The sequence below is a fragment of the Nuphar pumila genome, chromosome 1 (genome assembly GCF_984573655.1).
Source record: "Nuphar pumila chromosome 1, dmNupPumi1.hap1.1, whole genome shotgun sequence".
Classification (NCBI taxonomy): domain Eukaryota; kingdom Viridiplantae; phylum Streptophyta; class Magnoliopsida; order Nymphaeales; family Nymphaeaceae; genus Nuphar; species Nuphar pumila.
The window spans coordinates 180595054-180608883 of NC_143249.1; the positions used below are offsets into that span (position 1 = coordinate 180595054).

The 13830-nt window shown below is 37.7% G+C and overlaps 1 protein-coding gene across 2 annotated transcripts; it reads right to left on the reverse strand.

Moving 5' to 3' along the window:
• Positions 1-875: 875 nt before the first annotated feature.
• LOC149851516 (aspartokinase 2, chloroplastic-like) lies at positions 876-12267 on the reverse strand. 2 transcript variants are annotated; one of them, XM_090001022.1, is made up of 14 exons: positions 12206-12267; positions 10775-11742; positions 9669-9751; positions 9532-9572; positions 9021-9175; positions 5846-5995; positions 5622-5717; positions 5319-5435; positions 4223-4342; positions 4027-4119; positions 3623-3739; positions 2718-2834; positions 1773-1835; positions 876-1654 (listed from the first exon to the last, which is right to left on the reverse strand). In XM_090001022.1, exons 2-14 carry the CDS (start codon positions 11165-11167, stop codon positions 1508-1510), a joined length of 1692 nt encoding a protein of 563 aa, XP_089857148.1. In that variant the 5' UTR covers positions 11168-11742; positions 12206-12267; the 3' UTR covers positions 876-1507. The 2 variants fall into 2 exon arrangements, with proteins under 2 accessions (XP_089857148.1, XP_089857140.1); XM_090001014.1 differs by lacking the exon at positions 12206-12267 and having other exon boundaries at positions 10775-11972.
• Positions 12268-13830: the final 1563 nt, after the last annotated feature.

Genomic DNA, 13830 nt, shown 5'->3' on the forward strand with positions numbered 1-13830 from the left:
GACAAACATAGGGATACGAGACGCACATGCTTACATACGTGGTGCTCTTTGGGACCCCCGATCATGAGATGCCCTGTTCGGGGGGGAAACATATAACCTGCTTCGGTCTAGTCCCCATCCCACAAAGCCAAACCCCTTGGGTCTATGATTTCTGTTCTTTTATAAAGCTGAATTGTGAGAATTTTTTTATATCTTATTTGATTCCTGTTCTTTTCATTAAGATTCAAAGAAGACCGGTCTGATTAGCATCAAGCATCAGCTTGTTATTTAGGTGCCTTTTCAGTTTTAAGCGGACAATGAGCGATTACCAATCGATGTGAAGAAATGCTGCAAAGTCCTGATAACAATTGCCTAGAGAAGTTGCATTTCTTACGGATCGACTTACTATTAAGACTGCCAAAGCTCGACTCAAAAATATGCACCTCACAAGGGTCAAGATCTAACAAATATTTTTTTTCAAAACAGAGAAAGCTGGGGTTAGGCAGACCCTTACCAGTTATACAACCATATACCATTGGGATTCAAACTTGCAACGTCCCAACACAAGGTGATGTGCACTAACAGATGCTGCCCCCCCCCCCCCCATCTGATGACATTATCTTAACCTAAGGGGCAGATACAATTATACAAATCATAGGTCAAAGGATGATGCTAAATTCATCTTTTACTCCCATTCCATAACACTGAGGCTTTGATGAAGAGTTGAAGATTTCATGCAACCATCAATCTTCACCTCCAATTTCATAAGAGGGTGACAGATTAAATAAATTCAATACAAATATGGAAAAATATAGTGGTTCTGTACCATGGTGGTTCACACTCTAGTTTGTATAGATCTAGCCACCAAATAATGGTAAGCGTTTATTTACTATATTAGCATGTCAAATACACCATAAGATTCTAATTTTGAGACCGCAAAAATCAACAGTTCACAATTCATGAAAATAAATGTGGTTTAAAGATGGTACAAAACATCATATTCTAGTCAACTTTAACATATGAACATAATAATAGAACATGATAAACAAGATCCAATGGTTAGATTTTGTGCTTGGAACTTACATCTATGGATGATACCACCATAGAAGCGACCTACAAATATATAGCCCAAAAAGATTTTAAAACTACATGATAGTCCAACACTTGCACGATGCTTCGTTCGACCATGAAGCAAGACCGCCTGGAACCAAAGGTCTAAAAAACACCTCATGCAAGTAGATTTTGTAGGTGAAAAAACCCGCCAAATGATGCTTTCTAAACAACAAAAACTTATGGATCTTAGCACGAGCCATGTTCTACATTATGCAAAATGATGATTATGCCTCAACCAAGAGCGCACTGGAGCTAATACGTTAGCCAGCTGCGGGACTGCTAAAAACCAAAGGAGGCAGGCAATGTTGTGTTAGGACTATCGTTGGTCTCCATACCCATCAACTGAACCATAATATGTTGAGATACAGCATGATATGTTTATGCGATATTATAAACTGTGATAATGTCCTATGTGTTAGGAATATCGTTGGTCTCCATCCCCATTAAATGAGCCATTGACAATCTCAAAGTCAGTGAGTTCCGGTGTTTCAAAAAAGGTGCGGTGCAGAGCCTTGACGCACTGTTCTGCTTCACAGTCATTTACTATCAAGGAGATATTTACCTGGCAAATGAAACCACAGGATGTCAAAGACACACACACTATATATATATATATATATATATATATATATATATATATATATATAGAGAGAGAGAGAGAGAGAGAGAGAGAGAGAGACCTTTGATGCTCCTTGAGAGATCATCTGGACATTCACACCATTTGACCGGAGAACACAGAATGCCTGGAACATTCAAATGCAGGGAATCAGTGGAGTGAGCACACACACACACACAGGCTTGCAAAGAACAGTGGTGCTAAAGGTACACTTGAATGTGGGAAAACAACTGCACAGTCAAAGACCTCCAAGAATTTTCCTATGATATCTTTTCCTTAAAGGCATATGAGAGAGAGAGAGAGTTAATCAAACAATGCACATTCAAAATCTGAGATGGTTGGAAAATGCACAGCATAAATTTGTATATAAATGAAATTAGAGAATGCGGGCTGAAAACGTGAAACTAAAATCACTTAAAAAAAAAGAGGTGAAAGTGAAAAGGAGAAGCACAAATGGTGTAGGAAGGTTAAAGTGTGCAATGACCATTTTATCTGCCTAACCATGCGCCTTCAATGTCTGATAAAGTGGGTGGAACTTTGCTATAGGATGGTTATGTTTTAATATCTGACAGGGAAGAATGTTTTTGCTGGGTCCAGGTTATAAGAAAGGAAGGACAATTAAGACATAAAAAAAGGACAATTTAGGAAAAATACGAATAAAAAATAAGTCAAAAGTAAAAACATAAGTATTTCCTGTAACACTTTTGTATCTGTTCTAAATGTGGAACCATTTCTCAGATGCTCTTTGCCACATTTTCCCACAGCAACAAACAATGGAAGATGCTTCCTAGGATCAGTTCTATGAAAATTCTTCCTACTAAAAAGATTTCCTCTCCTAGCAACAAATTCCCCATATGTAAATGTATCCTTGAAGAACTATCAAAAGGAGAAGCCTTTGGTAAGCATAAACAGAAGCATCTAGTACTCACTGACAGTAAGAAAACACTGGATGGCAGTTGAACTCTCAAACAGAGTGGAGCCAACAGTTCATCATGCAAGAGAAACTTACCTTTTCTAGTATTAATGATGACCGTTGTACATTCCCAATAAGCGAAATTATTGATCTATTTTGCAGGAGATGCACAACTGCAATTTTCTCAAGTTCTTCTACGACATGGTCAAGTTCCTATATCCAAAAAAAAGAGGACATGGACATTAGCAAAAGCAAAACGAAAGAAAGTTTGACCACTATTATGCATACAAGAAACCCCACTCTAAACTCAGTTCCAGGAAAAAAGAAATCTATGTAAATAGAATACAAGAAAAAACTGAAAATCTCAATTTTAGGCGAAGCTCGAAGTTCAGTTACTCCTAGAAAACCAAGCAAGCTAAAAAATTGCACGTACAAGAACTTAAAATCTCAATTTTAAGTGAAGTTCAAAGTTCAGTTACTCCTAGAAAACCAAGAAAGCTAAAAAAAATTGCATGTACATCCACAAAGAAATATATAAAATAAATAAGCTATCCTGGTTGATTTCTAATGATATTTGGCCAAAAATTATGGATATAAAGCAAACAACACTCAGACAATGAGAATCAGCACATGAAAGAATTTATGCATGGGGCAAATATTTGTGCATTTTGACGTACATGAAAAATGACAGCAGAAATACTCCAGTAACTTTAAACTGTTAACCCCTCCTAGAAAAAAGAGTTTGATACTCAAGTTGATCAAGTCATATTCTTAGATAAACAATAACTAACAGAATAACTTTCTGATAAGAAAATGTTATACAAGACTGATGATGATAAATAACTCCAAAAAAAAAAAGATCGATATACCAAAAGCATTTCCCTATGAGAGATTTTATGCAATCAATACATGCTTAAATAATGATTTTCTTTTTTGTTATTGTGGATAATGAATGAAGAGTACACATTTGCAGCTGTAAGGCCTGGAACTCATAAACATGCCTGCTGTATTAGTTCTCTGCTCCATAGTTTTGAAGGGTCCAACGTCAAAGAAATGCTAACTTCACTAGTAGCCACAACATCAACTGAGATACCCAAATCCTCAAAGATGGAGAAAACCTATATCCAACACAACAATGGATCAGTTACTAAGACTGATCAACACAAGAAATGGCTTGGAATCCTGCTTTGCTGATATTACTGGCCTGATTCTTGCTCAGCGTCCTGTTGGGTCCGAGTAAAAATCAACTCAGTTGAATTATAATTCATTGGTTGCCCAAGTTGGCTGGGTCAACTGATTCCAGTCATTAATCAACTGGGTTTACCCAGGTTGTCCAAATACCGAATCAGCTTAGCCATAAACATAAGTAGGAAGGAGCAAGCACCACCTGTCAGAAGACACTTACCTTTGCAAGAAACCCATACTGACCAAGCATTCGAGTGCTCACAATATCCAACATGGTTACATTTCTCTTCAAAACTATACTGGTCAGTATAGCCTGCACACAGAATCAATGCATTCAAGAAATTTGGAATCTAAAGAATACACTAAGAATTTCAGAATGAAACCTCTAACAGGTCCAATAGTAAGCCATTTATAACCTTACTCATATCCCTAGCCTTCATAATGAGGGTTCCAGGAGCTTTAGGGTTGTAAGAATTCTTGACCCTTACAGGAATATCACCCTCTCTAGCAGGTCGCATAGATTGTGGATGTAAAACCTACAACAAAAAAGAAAATAATGCATTAGCAAGCTGCAGTATTTGTTTGTTTTACAATCAAAAAAAGGAAAGAAAGGATACACATGTACACACCACTCGTAATCCAGGATGCAATTGCAATGCAGTCAATGAACCCTGAATTAGCAGTTAAGCACTTTCATTGTGATGGATATGCCCTCAAACTAGTTTATAGAAAGGGGAATTGGCAGAAGAAAACCTAAAAGGATTTGCTGTTAAAGAGTTCACTAGTTTCGTTCTTCGCAGCATTTTCTTTATTTTAAAAAAATGAAAGCTGTTTCTTGTACTTGTATTTCCCTTCTTTGTGCGACATTACATCATATCAGTGTAGAGTAGATTCTCCATGATCCTTTCGTCTACTGAAGTAACATACTATCTGGTGTAACTAAATGATCTCTCCGTCCCATATTCTTTATTCCTCAGTGGTGACATCATGGGAATAAAACTGGCACACATCACCTTCCAACCATTCTTGAGAAGTTACTAATAAGTTGGCTCTACCGTACGCCCTGACTGGAAGAACTCCTTTTTCAAGCTCTTGCCAATATTGTGAGAACAAAAAGGCCACATTGCCAGCATTAATAGTTTCTACAAGCATATCTAGCACATTGACATGGACTATCACTTCATTTAAGACTGGATTTCTGGGGGTAGTCCTTTTACACTTATCTCCTCGATTTCCATTTCTTTTTTAATACACACTCCTATGGGTGTTAGTGTGTATGTGGTATGATAACTGATGTTTAGGTCATAAATTTCCTCTTTATTGGGGATATTTATGTATAGACTACTGCTGTTATTCATATAATGTCTGTGTAGATCACTTGACCTTTATTGGCTGAGTACAAAGATCAGTTTGAATCAAAAGAAGATAGACTGTGAATGAAACGTACAAGCATTGTTTCTTAGATATCAGATTGTCCACTAAAATGTGAAACAAAACATCAAAGAAAGAAACCTGTGCACCAAAATATGCAAGCTCAGCAGCCTCCTCAAATGTCAAAAATGGTACTGGTTGTGCACGTGGATAGATATGAGGATCACACGTTAGCACCCCATCAACATCCTTCCACACCTGTTACAAATGACACAGCAGTTGCAAATCAAATTTATGAAACATTTCAAAAATTTATGCAGGAACTATGGCGATGGATGATTATGGATGAACCTCTTGAAATTCAGACGGAGGTGTTTCATGCTACAGAAGAAAAGAAAAGAAAAGAAATCCAAGGTTTATTTACAGCACAAAGTTAAAGTCAACCTGAATCTCTCTTAAGCCCAAGGCTTTACCCATAGCGGTGGCCGTCAAGTCACTGCCACCTCTACCCAGAGTCGTAACAGCACCGGTTTTCCAACCCTGTGAATAACACATTATATAATGAATTATCAATGGAAAGACACATGGCAGATCATTGGAATAATAAATAAAGAAACTTGCTAAATAACACAAGTAACAAAATGAACATAGACTTTACTGATAAATACCTTGCCAAGAAATCCTGTTACTATAGGAATTGCAGAATCATTAATCCAATCTCCTTGCAGCAGCTTTGCAACAGCAGGATATGTTGCCTCAAGAATGTCAGCATTAGTGAATTCATCTGTGGTTATAAAGCCAATATCGAACGCATCATACTGCAACATATTATGTTTTCATTAATCAGCCTTACAACAATACCAACACATGATAAGGACGACAACATCAAAAGAAAAATTATCAATGATTAGAGCCTGTTTAAGGAGCAAAGCCTAAAACTTGCAATTAAGAGAGATCATGCAAATCTATATAGAAGAAAGACATAACAAGTGACCATCCATCTTCCTTGTTTAAAGGAACTAAAGCCATATCTTAGCAAGGTACCACTTTAGTTATGGATCTTAAACTATCTCTTTACAGTAAAGAGTAAACAACCAATTGAGATCTTTAGTAGTCAACAAACCTAGGATGCTACAGAACATATGCAACTACATTAGAACTTCAAACCTTTTCAAAATCCAAAAATTCCTTGTTGACTTAACTGAGGAGCTCCAAAATTCCTTATTGACTTAACTGAGGAGCTACTTCCAACTTGATCTTGCAGTTCCATCACTTTCTAACAATTCCCAGTTGCAAGGTTGAGGGTGGTACATACCATTTGTCACTCATGGCAGCTTGGGTTCCCTGGAAGAACAATCGATCTTAGATATATTTCACTTCACTTGGCTGTTGGAGCACCTTTTAGCTACACCCATTCACCCATCAAACTTCCATACTAGTCTTTGTTTCTACCCTCATCACTCTGGATGGTTTTTCCCTTCTGCTTGATTTGGTCATGGCTTGTCATCACATTTGGGATACCATCTGGAAATTGTTCTCTAATCCTAAGTTTTCGCCATGGTAGGAAAAAACAAAGTCACTTACACCTAATAGCACTGGCATAGTAGTTCTTGTGAAGATTTTGATTGAAGCATAATGCACAGATTCTGTAATGAAATAAGAACAAAAACAAACAAGAGTCTCTTGTGGGCTTACAAGAACACAATCGACCCATAAAGAACCACTTATGGATCAATCCACACCACCCACACACAAGAGCAAAGAGACTAAAATATAAATGGTTTTGTATTACAAAATGCTTGAGAAAGCATTGAAGAGTTACAAGAACCCCTATTTATAACAAGAGAGAGGTGAGAATGGAGCAGCCCAACTCAACTAGCTGTTGGGCTGGCTCCCAACGGTCAAATTTGGGAGCAAGCTAGTTGGAGCTGCCCCTTTCAAGTACACCAGCTCATAAAGAGCTAAAAAGTAACAAAAAAAAATGTAAAAATTACACAGTCAGCCTCTAATGGGCTGACCAATATTACAAAGTAAAATGATCGAAATACCCCTTATGGGTATTTCGGTTTATATATATATATATATATATATATATATATATATATATATATATATATATATATATCAGGACGAGTAATAGAGAGATAAGATAAAACTTCAATCATTTGTCTATATGAGTTAGATCCTTCACAGGTTCTCCATCATCTTTTTTCATCTTTGCATTGATGACCCCTGGAGTATCAACTCGTTTTTAATCGGAGAGTCTTGACCGTTCAATAATCTATGCTGCATACTTAGTCAACGATAACAAGTAACCACGAGGTGAGTAAGTCACTTCTATTCCAAGAAAGTACTGCAAAAAACTAAGGTCTGTCATATCAAAGTTGCCTTTGAGCACAATATAACTAACTCCCTTCTTATCACCTTGTAAAGCATTCAAGATTTACAAGGGGAGAACTCCTATTTATAACAAGAGAGAGAGGGAGAATGGGGTAGTTGGCGCCCAAGGGTCACATTTGAGAGCAGCTCCAACTGCTAGTTGGAGCTGCCCCTTTCAAGTACACCAGCTCATAAAGAGCTAAAAATATAAAAAAATAAAAATAAAAAAATAAAAAAATTACATAGTCAGCCCCTAATGGGCTGACCACTATTACAAAGTAAAATGACCGAAATATGGTTTACATACATATGAACATACATACATATATTAATATATACATACACACACAAATACATATACAATCTTATAACACATTCAACAGTCATTGCAGGTACATCCACACAAATAAATACATATATGTGCTTGTGTTCATGCATGTATTTGTAACTGTGACCTGACCATAAAACCAAGATGGGAATCATGGATGCACAAAATATCGACCAAACTCGATCTTGTTCAGCATGGTCTATTTGCTAGGATGCACCTTGGATCATGTTTTCTCGATGTAGAAACACAATATTTTGATGTTAAATTTTTTAACATTGTGAGCCATTGATTTCAGACTGTTGGAAGCCATTACATGTATCACACAATCCGAAACCCGTCTCCTACTAAACAAACCATGCAGATCCAAAAGGATGGCATTTTCTACCCATTATGATGGCAACCTGACCAAATATTAAACCCATATGTATGTGTATATATATGTATGTACGTATATGTACCTGTATAGTATCATCACAACTTATATCAGTGTTATTCGCTACTATTGATTCTTTACATACATGAAATGGTTGAGACATTTTATGACCCATCAACCTCACTTATTTTCTCATATACGTGTTGTTATTTAAGCCATTCAGCTAAGGAACAAGAAGAATCATCCAAATAAAATTAGGCTTTAAACTTATGACAAAGCTAATCATGACATATACATCTTGAGATAAATGAGATTCCCTAATATGAACTCCACTTGGAAAGAAATTTATGCCCTGCAACAGAAAAGTGAAACTTCCATATAACAAGTTACAGTCGGTCAATGTTGGATGAAACATGTAGTTGGTTTTCTAGGACAAAACAACTAAAGATGTTAAATGACAAAAATACTTCTCACTTGATTACATATCAACATTTATCACCAGAAAGTTATGGTAAGTTTGTTTAATTGAACGTGAATGGTGACCTAAAACTTTCTTTTTCCATTGAGGTCTATTCAGAACAATATGGACTTATGTATACTAATCCAGTAGAAACAGTAGCATAACTACAACATATCCAGAAGAATACATGAAATATCAACAAAGGAAAGAAATAAAAACAATCTAAGTGTATATATTCCACAATCTTGCATAAGCATATATGATATGTAGCTAACAAAAATGTTAAGCTGCACAATAACATACTTGGCGGGCTTTGGCACCAATTTTATTCAAATATGCAGCAAAAATACGTGTAGACATACGCTCTCCAAAGGAAACTAGATAGTCCCTTGTGCGAGGTGTCAATTCTTTCATCAAAGCAATCCCCATCAGCAGTTGTTCGAATTCCTCTAGCAGTTCTGGATAATCAAATGTAATCATAAACTAATGTGATCTCATCAGACAAAATAATACTGCAGGGTCTCTGCCAAAGTACAAAACTTGAAAAACAAGACAAGATCTTTTGATTAACCGAAATTCAGTGTTTTTTTCCTTTTTTCCCCTTTGAATTTCTAGTAGGTAAGGTCGTGGTGAAGGTTAGGTGCCATTTTGAAATTTATCGATGAATTGTCAAACACTTTTATACCAGCTATCATATTTTTCCAAGGTGTTCCTTTGAAAAATAGAGAGAAAGCATACAAAATTAGAAGACCGTAAACATTAAACTTTTAAATCTGGATTCCTCCATCAACACTACATCAAATATCATAATTACCAGAAATTGTTGATCTGGGTATTCCGAGCTCATCAACAGTCCTGAAGAAACACAAGCAGAATAGATCTCATAAGAATGGCTGTCTAATTTCTTGATACAGCTACTAAACATTGTGAGAGGAGGAAAAGAATTCTTACTTTATATGCAGTTCTTTTATAAAATGCAACTGATCTATTGCAGAGACATTATTAACACCGCAGCTAACAGCCCTTTCCCCAGCCTAACAGTAACAAGAAAAATCACAATAAAAAACCAGAACAACAAGCACAAGAATCTTGTGTATAAAGTTAACCTAATTTTACTCAAACAACATCAAATAGATAAAAGGCCAGCTAGCAATTCAAGTAGGAAGAATAAATCATATGACAAATGAGCATGAGCATAAGCTACATGACATTTCTATAATGGCTTAAGCCAAGCAAATAAAGGCAACAATTATAGCTTGAGATGAATGATTAATGCAGGCCTATACATTATATCCAAATTGCATAGTTCAAAGAACCAAGTCTCGACTGAAAGGAGTGGGTAAAATCGACCTACTACTTTGGATATGTTGTCAATTAGTACATGTAAGATTTTCTTACGCTTTTTTTTTTGAAATCCAAGAAAGAAAAAATTTTATAAAGGAGAAGAGTTCCAAGGACAATAAAATGCAGTGAGGCTTTCGAAAAACATAATACATTGAAAAAAAATCCTTTAATATAAAAAAAGTCCAGGGGTTCTTTTCATTTTTATTGCCATGAATGCAAGATTTATTTAATATTTTGACAAGAACACACCAGTTCTATTCCACAAATTTTCCATAACTATCCTGCACAACTGAATGAGCAACTAGATTGATTTCACTGCCTCACTCCAAAATCTGTTTCACATTATTGCAAAAGCACGTGCCATGATAGCAGTGGGGATAACCCTATCATATTGAGGTTCTACATTATTAGTAAACGGCTATCAAAGTAAATAAACAGCAGATGAATATGGTTACAGGTTAGGATATGAAGTTGTTCGCTTGAGTTTTTGCATTAAATATAGTGGGTGGTTTGTATGGTAGTAAGAATGGAGTACCCGTGTGACCTAGATATAGAGAAAGATTATAACTTTCCCCAAGGGTTAACATCTAGATCCTCATGGTTGTTGCATTGAATTCAGAAAAAATAACAGAGAGAAACTGCTGCCTAGTCTATGGATGCAGTTCATGCACATGCTTTTAAGAACAAAGAAATTAAAACAATAACTTACGCACTTGTAGAAGCTTATTAGTCGTCTTCCCCATTGCTGACATAACAATGACAGGGTTCTCCTCAGGAAAGCTGAGGATCAGGCCTGCAACTTCCCTCATTCTAGCTGCAGTGGCCACAGACGATCCACCAAACTTCATCACGCAGCTCAATTGCCTCACATATTCACCTGCCTGTTCCTGTTTGTCCTCAAACTTCTCTGCTAAAGAAACAGCAGCTTGCTGTTCACAACAGATACTCAAATCTCTTCTTTCACAGCCTCTTTCCCTCTTCTTCCTGTGTGTCAACCCTTTTGTAATCCGGCTACATGAAATTGAAGATACGGAAGAAAACTTTTCTGAGCTTGTTCCGGGAACATTAGGCAGACGGAGAAGGCTTGATTGGAGAGAGACCGCCATTAAATAGGGAAAATAAAGCTCGGATCTTGAGCTAAAAAACGCTGAATGAAAAAACGAGCTTCTCTAGGATTTCTTAATCTTAAGAAACGGTTAAATAAAACCCGAGAAAAAATGTTCCTTTTGTTAAAGAAATGAATTGATAAAATTCGGTTCTCTAAATAACGAAGTTCACAAAAAGCTATCTGAGGTTCCTCTAAGCAAGAAATTTGTGAAGAATAGTTGAATCAATCAAATACTGTGGTCCTCTATGCAAAATGCTCAAGGCTGTGATTCTTAGTACAGAAGATTAATAAAAATGATCAACACTACACAAAATCGTCCAAAGGAAGCTTTCAAAGACTCAAGCCAAGGTGTCGATTTCCGAGGCCAAATGAATCGAAGAAAGAGAGCGACTTAATAAAAGAAAAAAACTTCTCAGATCCTTGGTCAATGAGAAGGGCCTAGGGTTTCCTGAGCTAAAAGATCAACCTAAATAGTAGGCAAAACACTTCTCTAAATAGAAAACTTCCAAGATCAAAGCACGAAGAAGAGTGTCACGAGCCGCACGTCCTTTCTAGCTCGAGTCCGCCTCTTGCCTGCACGTTTCAACCATGTCAGACCCGGAATTCGCACAAAATCTCAAGAAAACCACAAAAAAGAAAAAGTTACAGACGAAAGACACGAGCCTCATTTAAAAACCCTCAAAGCAACAATAAAACCACACGAAAATCACGATAAAGCAGAAAATCTCACCCCCAAACCCCGAAAATCACCCGGATAACCCAAAATCCCTCTTCGAAACCATAATGCAACAATCAGGACGCGAAAATTTCCACGAAAACTTAGAAAATAAACTCGATAAGCTCACAAAAATCACGATAAAGCAGAAAATCTCACTCCAGAACCCAGAAAATCAACCGGATAACTCAAAATCCCGCTTCCAAACCAGAACGCAACGACCTCAACGCGAAAATTTCCACGAAAGCTTAGAAAAGAAACTCCAGAAGCTCATAGAAGATCAAATTACACAGAAAAGAAGGAAATCTCACAAAAAGTTACCTCTTCTCCACTTCCTTGCTCCAGAACCTTCCGATAAACCTCTTGCTTATAGTTTCTCTCACAATGCAGTCACGAATTTGAGCGCCAGTCCGCCCAAGGGAAACGCAAGAAACTGCGGATGCCGGCGGCCGCTCCACCGCTTAAATAGTAAGAAGTAAGAACTAGGGAAAGAAGGGGAGAAGCCAGTCATAAGGCTTATAACCTTAACCACCATAACGTTCTGACCGAGAGACACGCGTCCACACTACCGGCAGGCTGCCGTTACGAAAGTGAACGTTACGTAACCAACTAAAAACAAAAGAGTCCATTTTTAACGGCCGTTAGTGACGGTAAGAGTTGGTACGCGTGTCATTCTGTCAGAGAGCATTATGACCCTTACAGTCATAACGCTTATGACTGGATCTCTATCCGATCAGAGTTCGGTTCTGACCTTCCCGCTCTCTTTCTTCTGAACGGGCAGCCCACGGGCAGGAAACGCGTGCTGCCCGTGGCATTTTATAGGAAAACCACCTGGTGGGACCCACCGCGTCGGGCGCGGAAAAAATGCGGCCTGCTGCCTTGTGGTTGCGAATGGATCGGGTTAGACAGACACCCGACCCGTATCTCATACGTGGATCCTTCAATTTACGTGAAAAAACACGGATTTGCTTTGATCCAATTAGTTCTGGATTCGGGTCCGATTCAATTGGATATTTTGTGTCACATCTTACAGTACCAGAATTACCAAGATTATGCTTTGGATCTGGATTCAACCTACATCATAGACTCGCAAATTTGTAAAATTTTATACCAGACCCCCGAGTTCTGATTAAGACCCACAAATTTTCAATGTAAAAATGATAAAAAATATTATTTTATTGGGTATGGTCGGGGTCTGGTTCATGTAGTTTTTATCGGGTTTGTGTATGATTTTTCTTATAGTGGACCTGATTAGACCCAAGTCTACACCCGATACCACACCCAAAAATCGAGCCCAAGTCTGGTTTTACCTGTGTCGAAACCAAACCCAGCCCGTTGACAACTATTGGTAGGGTGGGAGGGAAGCATATCAGGTCATGCTGAAAATAAGCGTTTTTGCTCATGCGGACATCGTGGCCGTCTGTTTGCATTTTGGATGAATGCCACGTGGTTTTGTTGACTTTTGAGCTTTTTAAAATGCAAATCGGATGGCCACGATGTCAGCAAAAACGCTCATTTTCAGCATGACCTGATCTGCTTCGGGGTGGAAGGGGCTCTAGGCGTAGAAGGAAAAGGGTTTCTTGGCTAGTAGCTCTGGATCCTGCACAACTTTCTCATATCAAGTTAGTCTTCATTGAAGTAAGAAGAATTCTTTTAGAAGTGAGAAAGTGGCTGCTTTCTTTACAGTTGCTAGTTGAATGCCAGGGAAGGAGATCAGGTCATGCTGAACATGAGCGTTTTTACTCATGACGACATCGTGGCCGTCTGTTTGCATTTTGGATGAATGCCACGTGGTTTTGCCACGATGTCGGCATGATCAGCAAAAACGCTCATGTTCAGCATGACCTGATTTGCTTCCGAATGCCGGCCTCACCGAATGAATAACTCAAATCATCGATTCGCTCCATATCAAAAAATGAATCTCTTTGATAGTTTGGTGCCGTGGG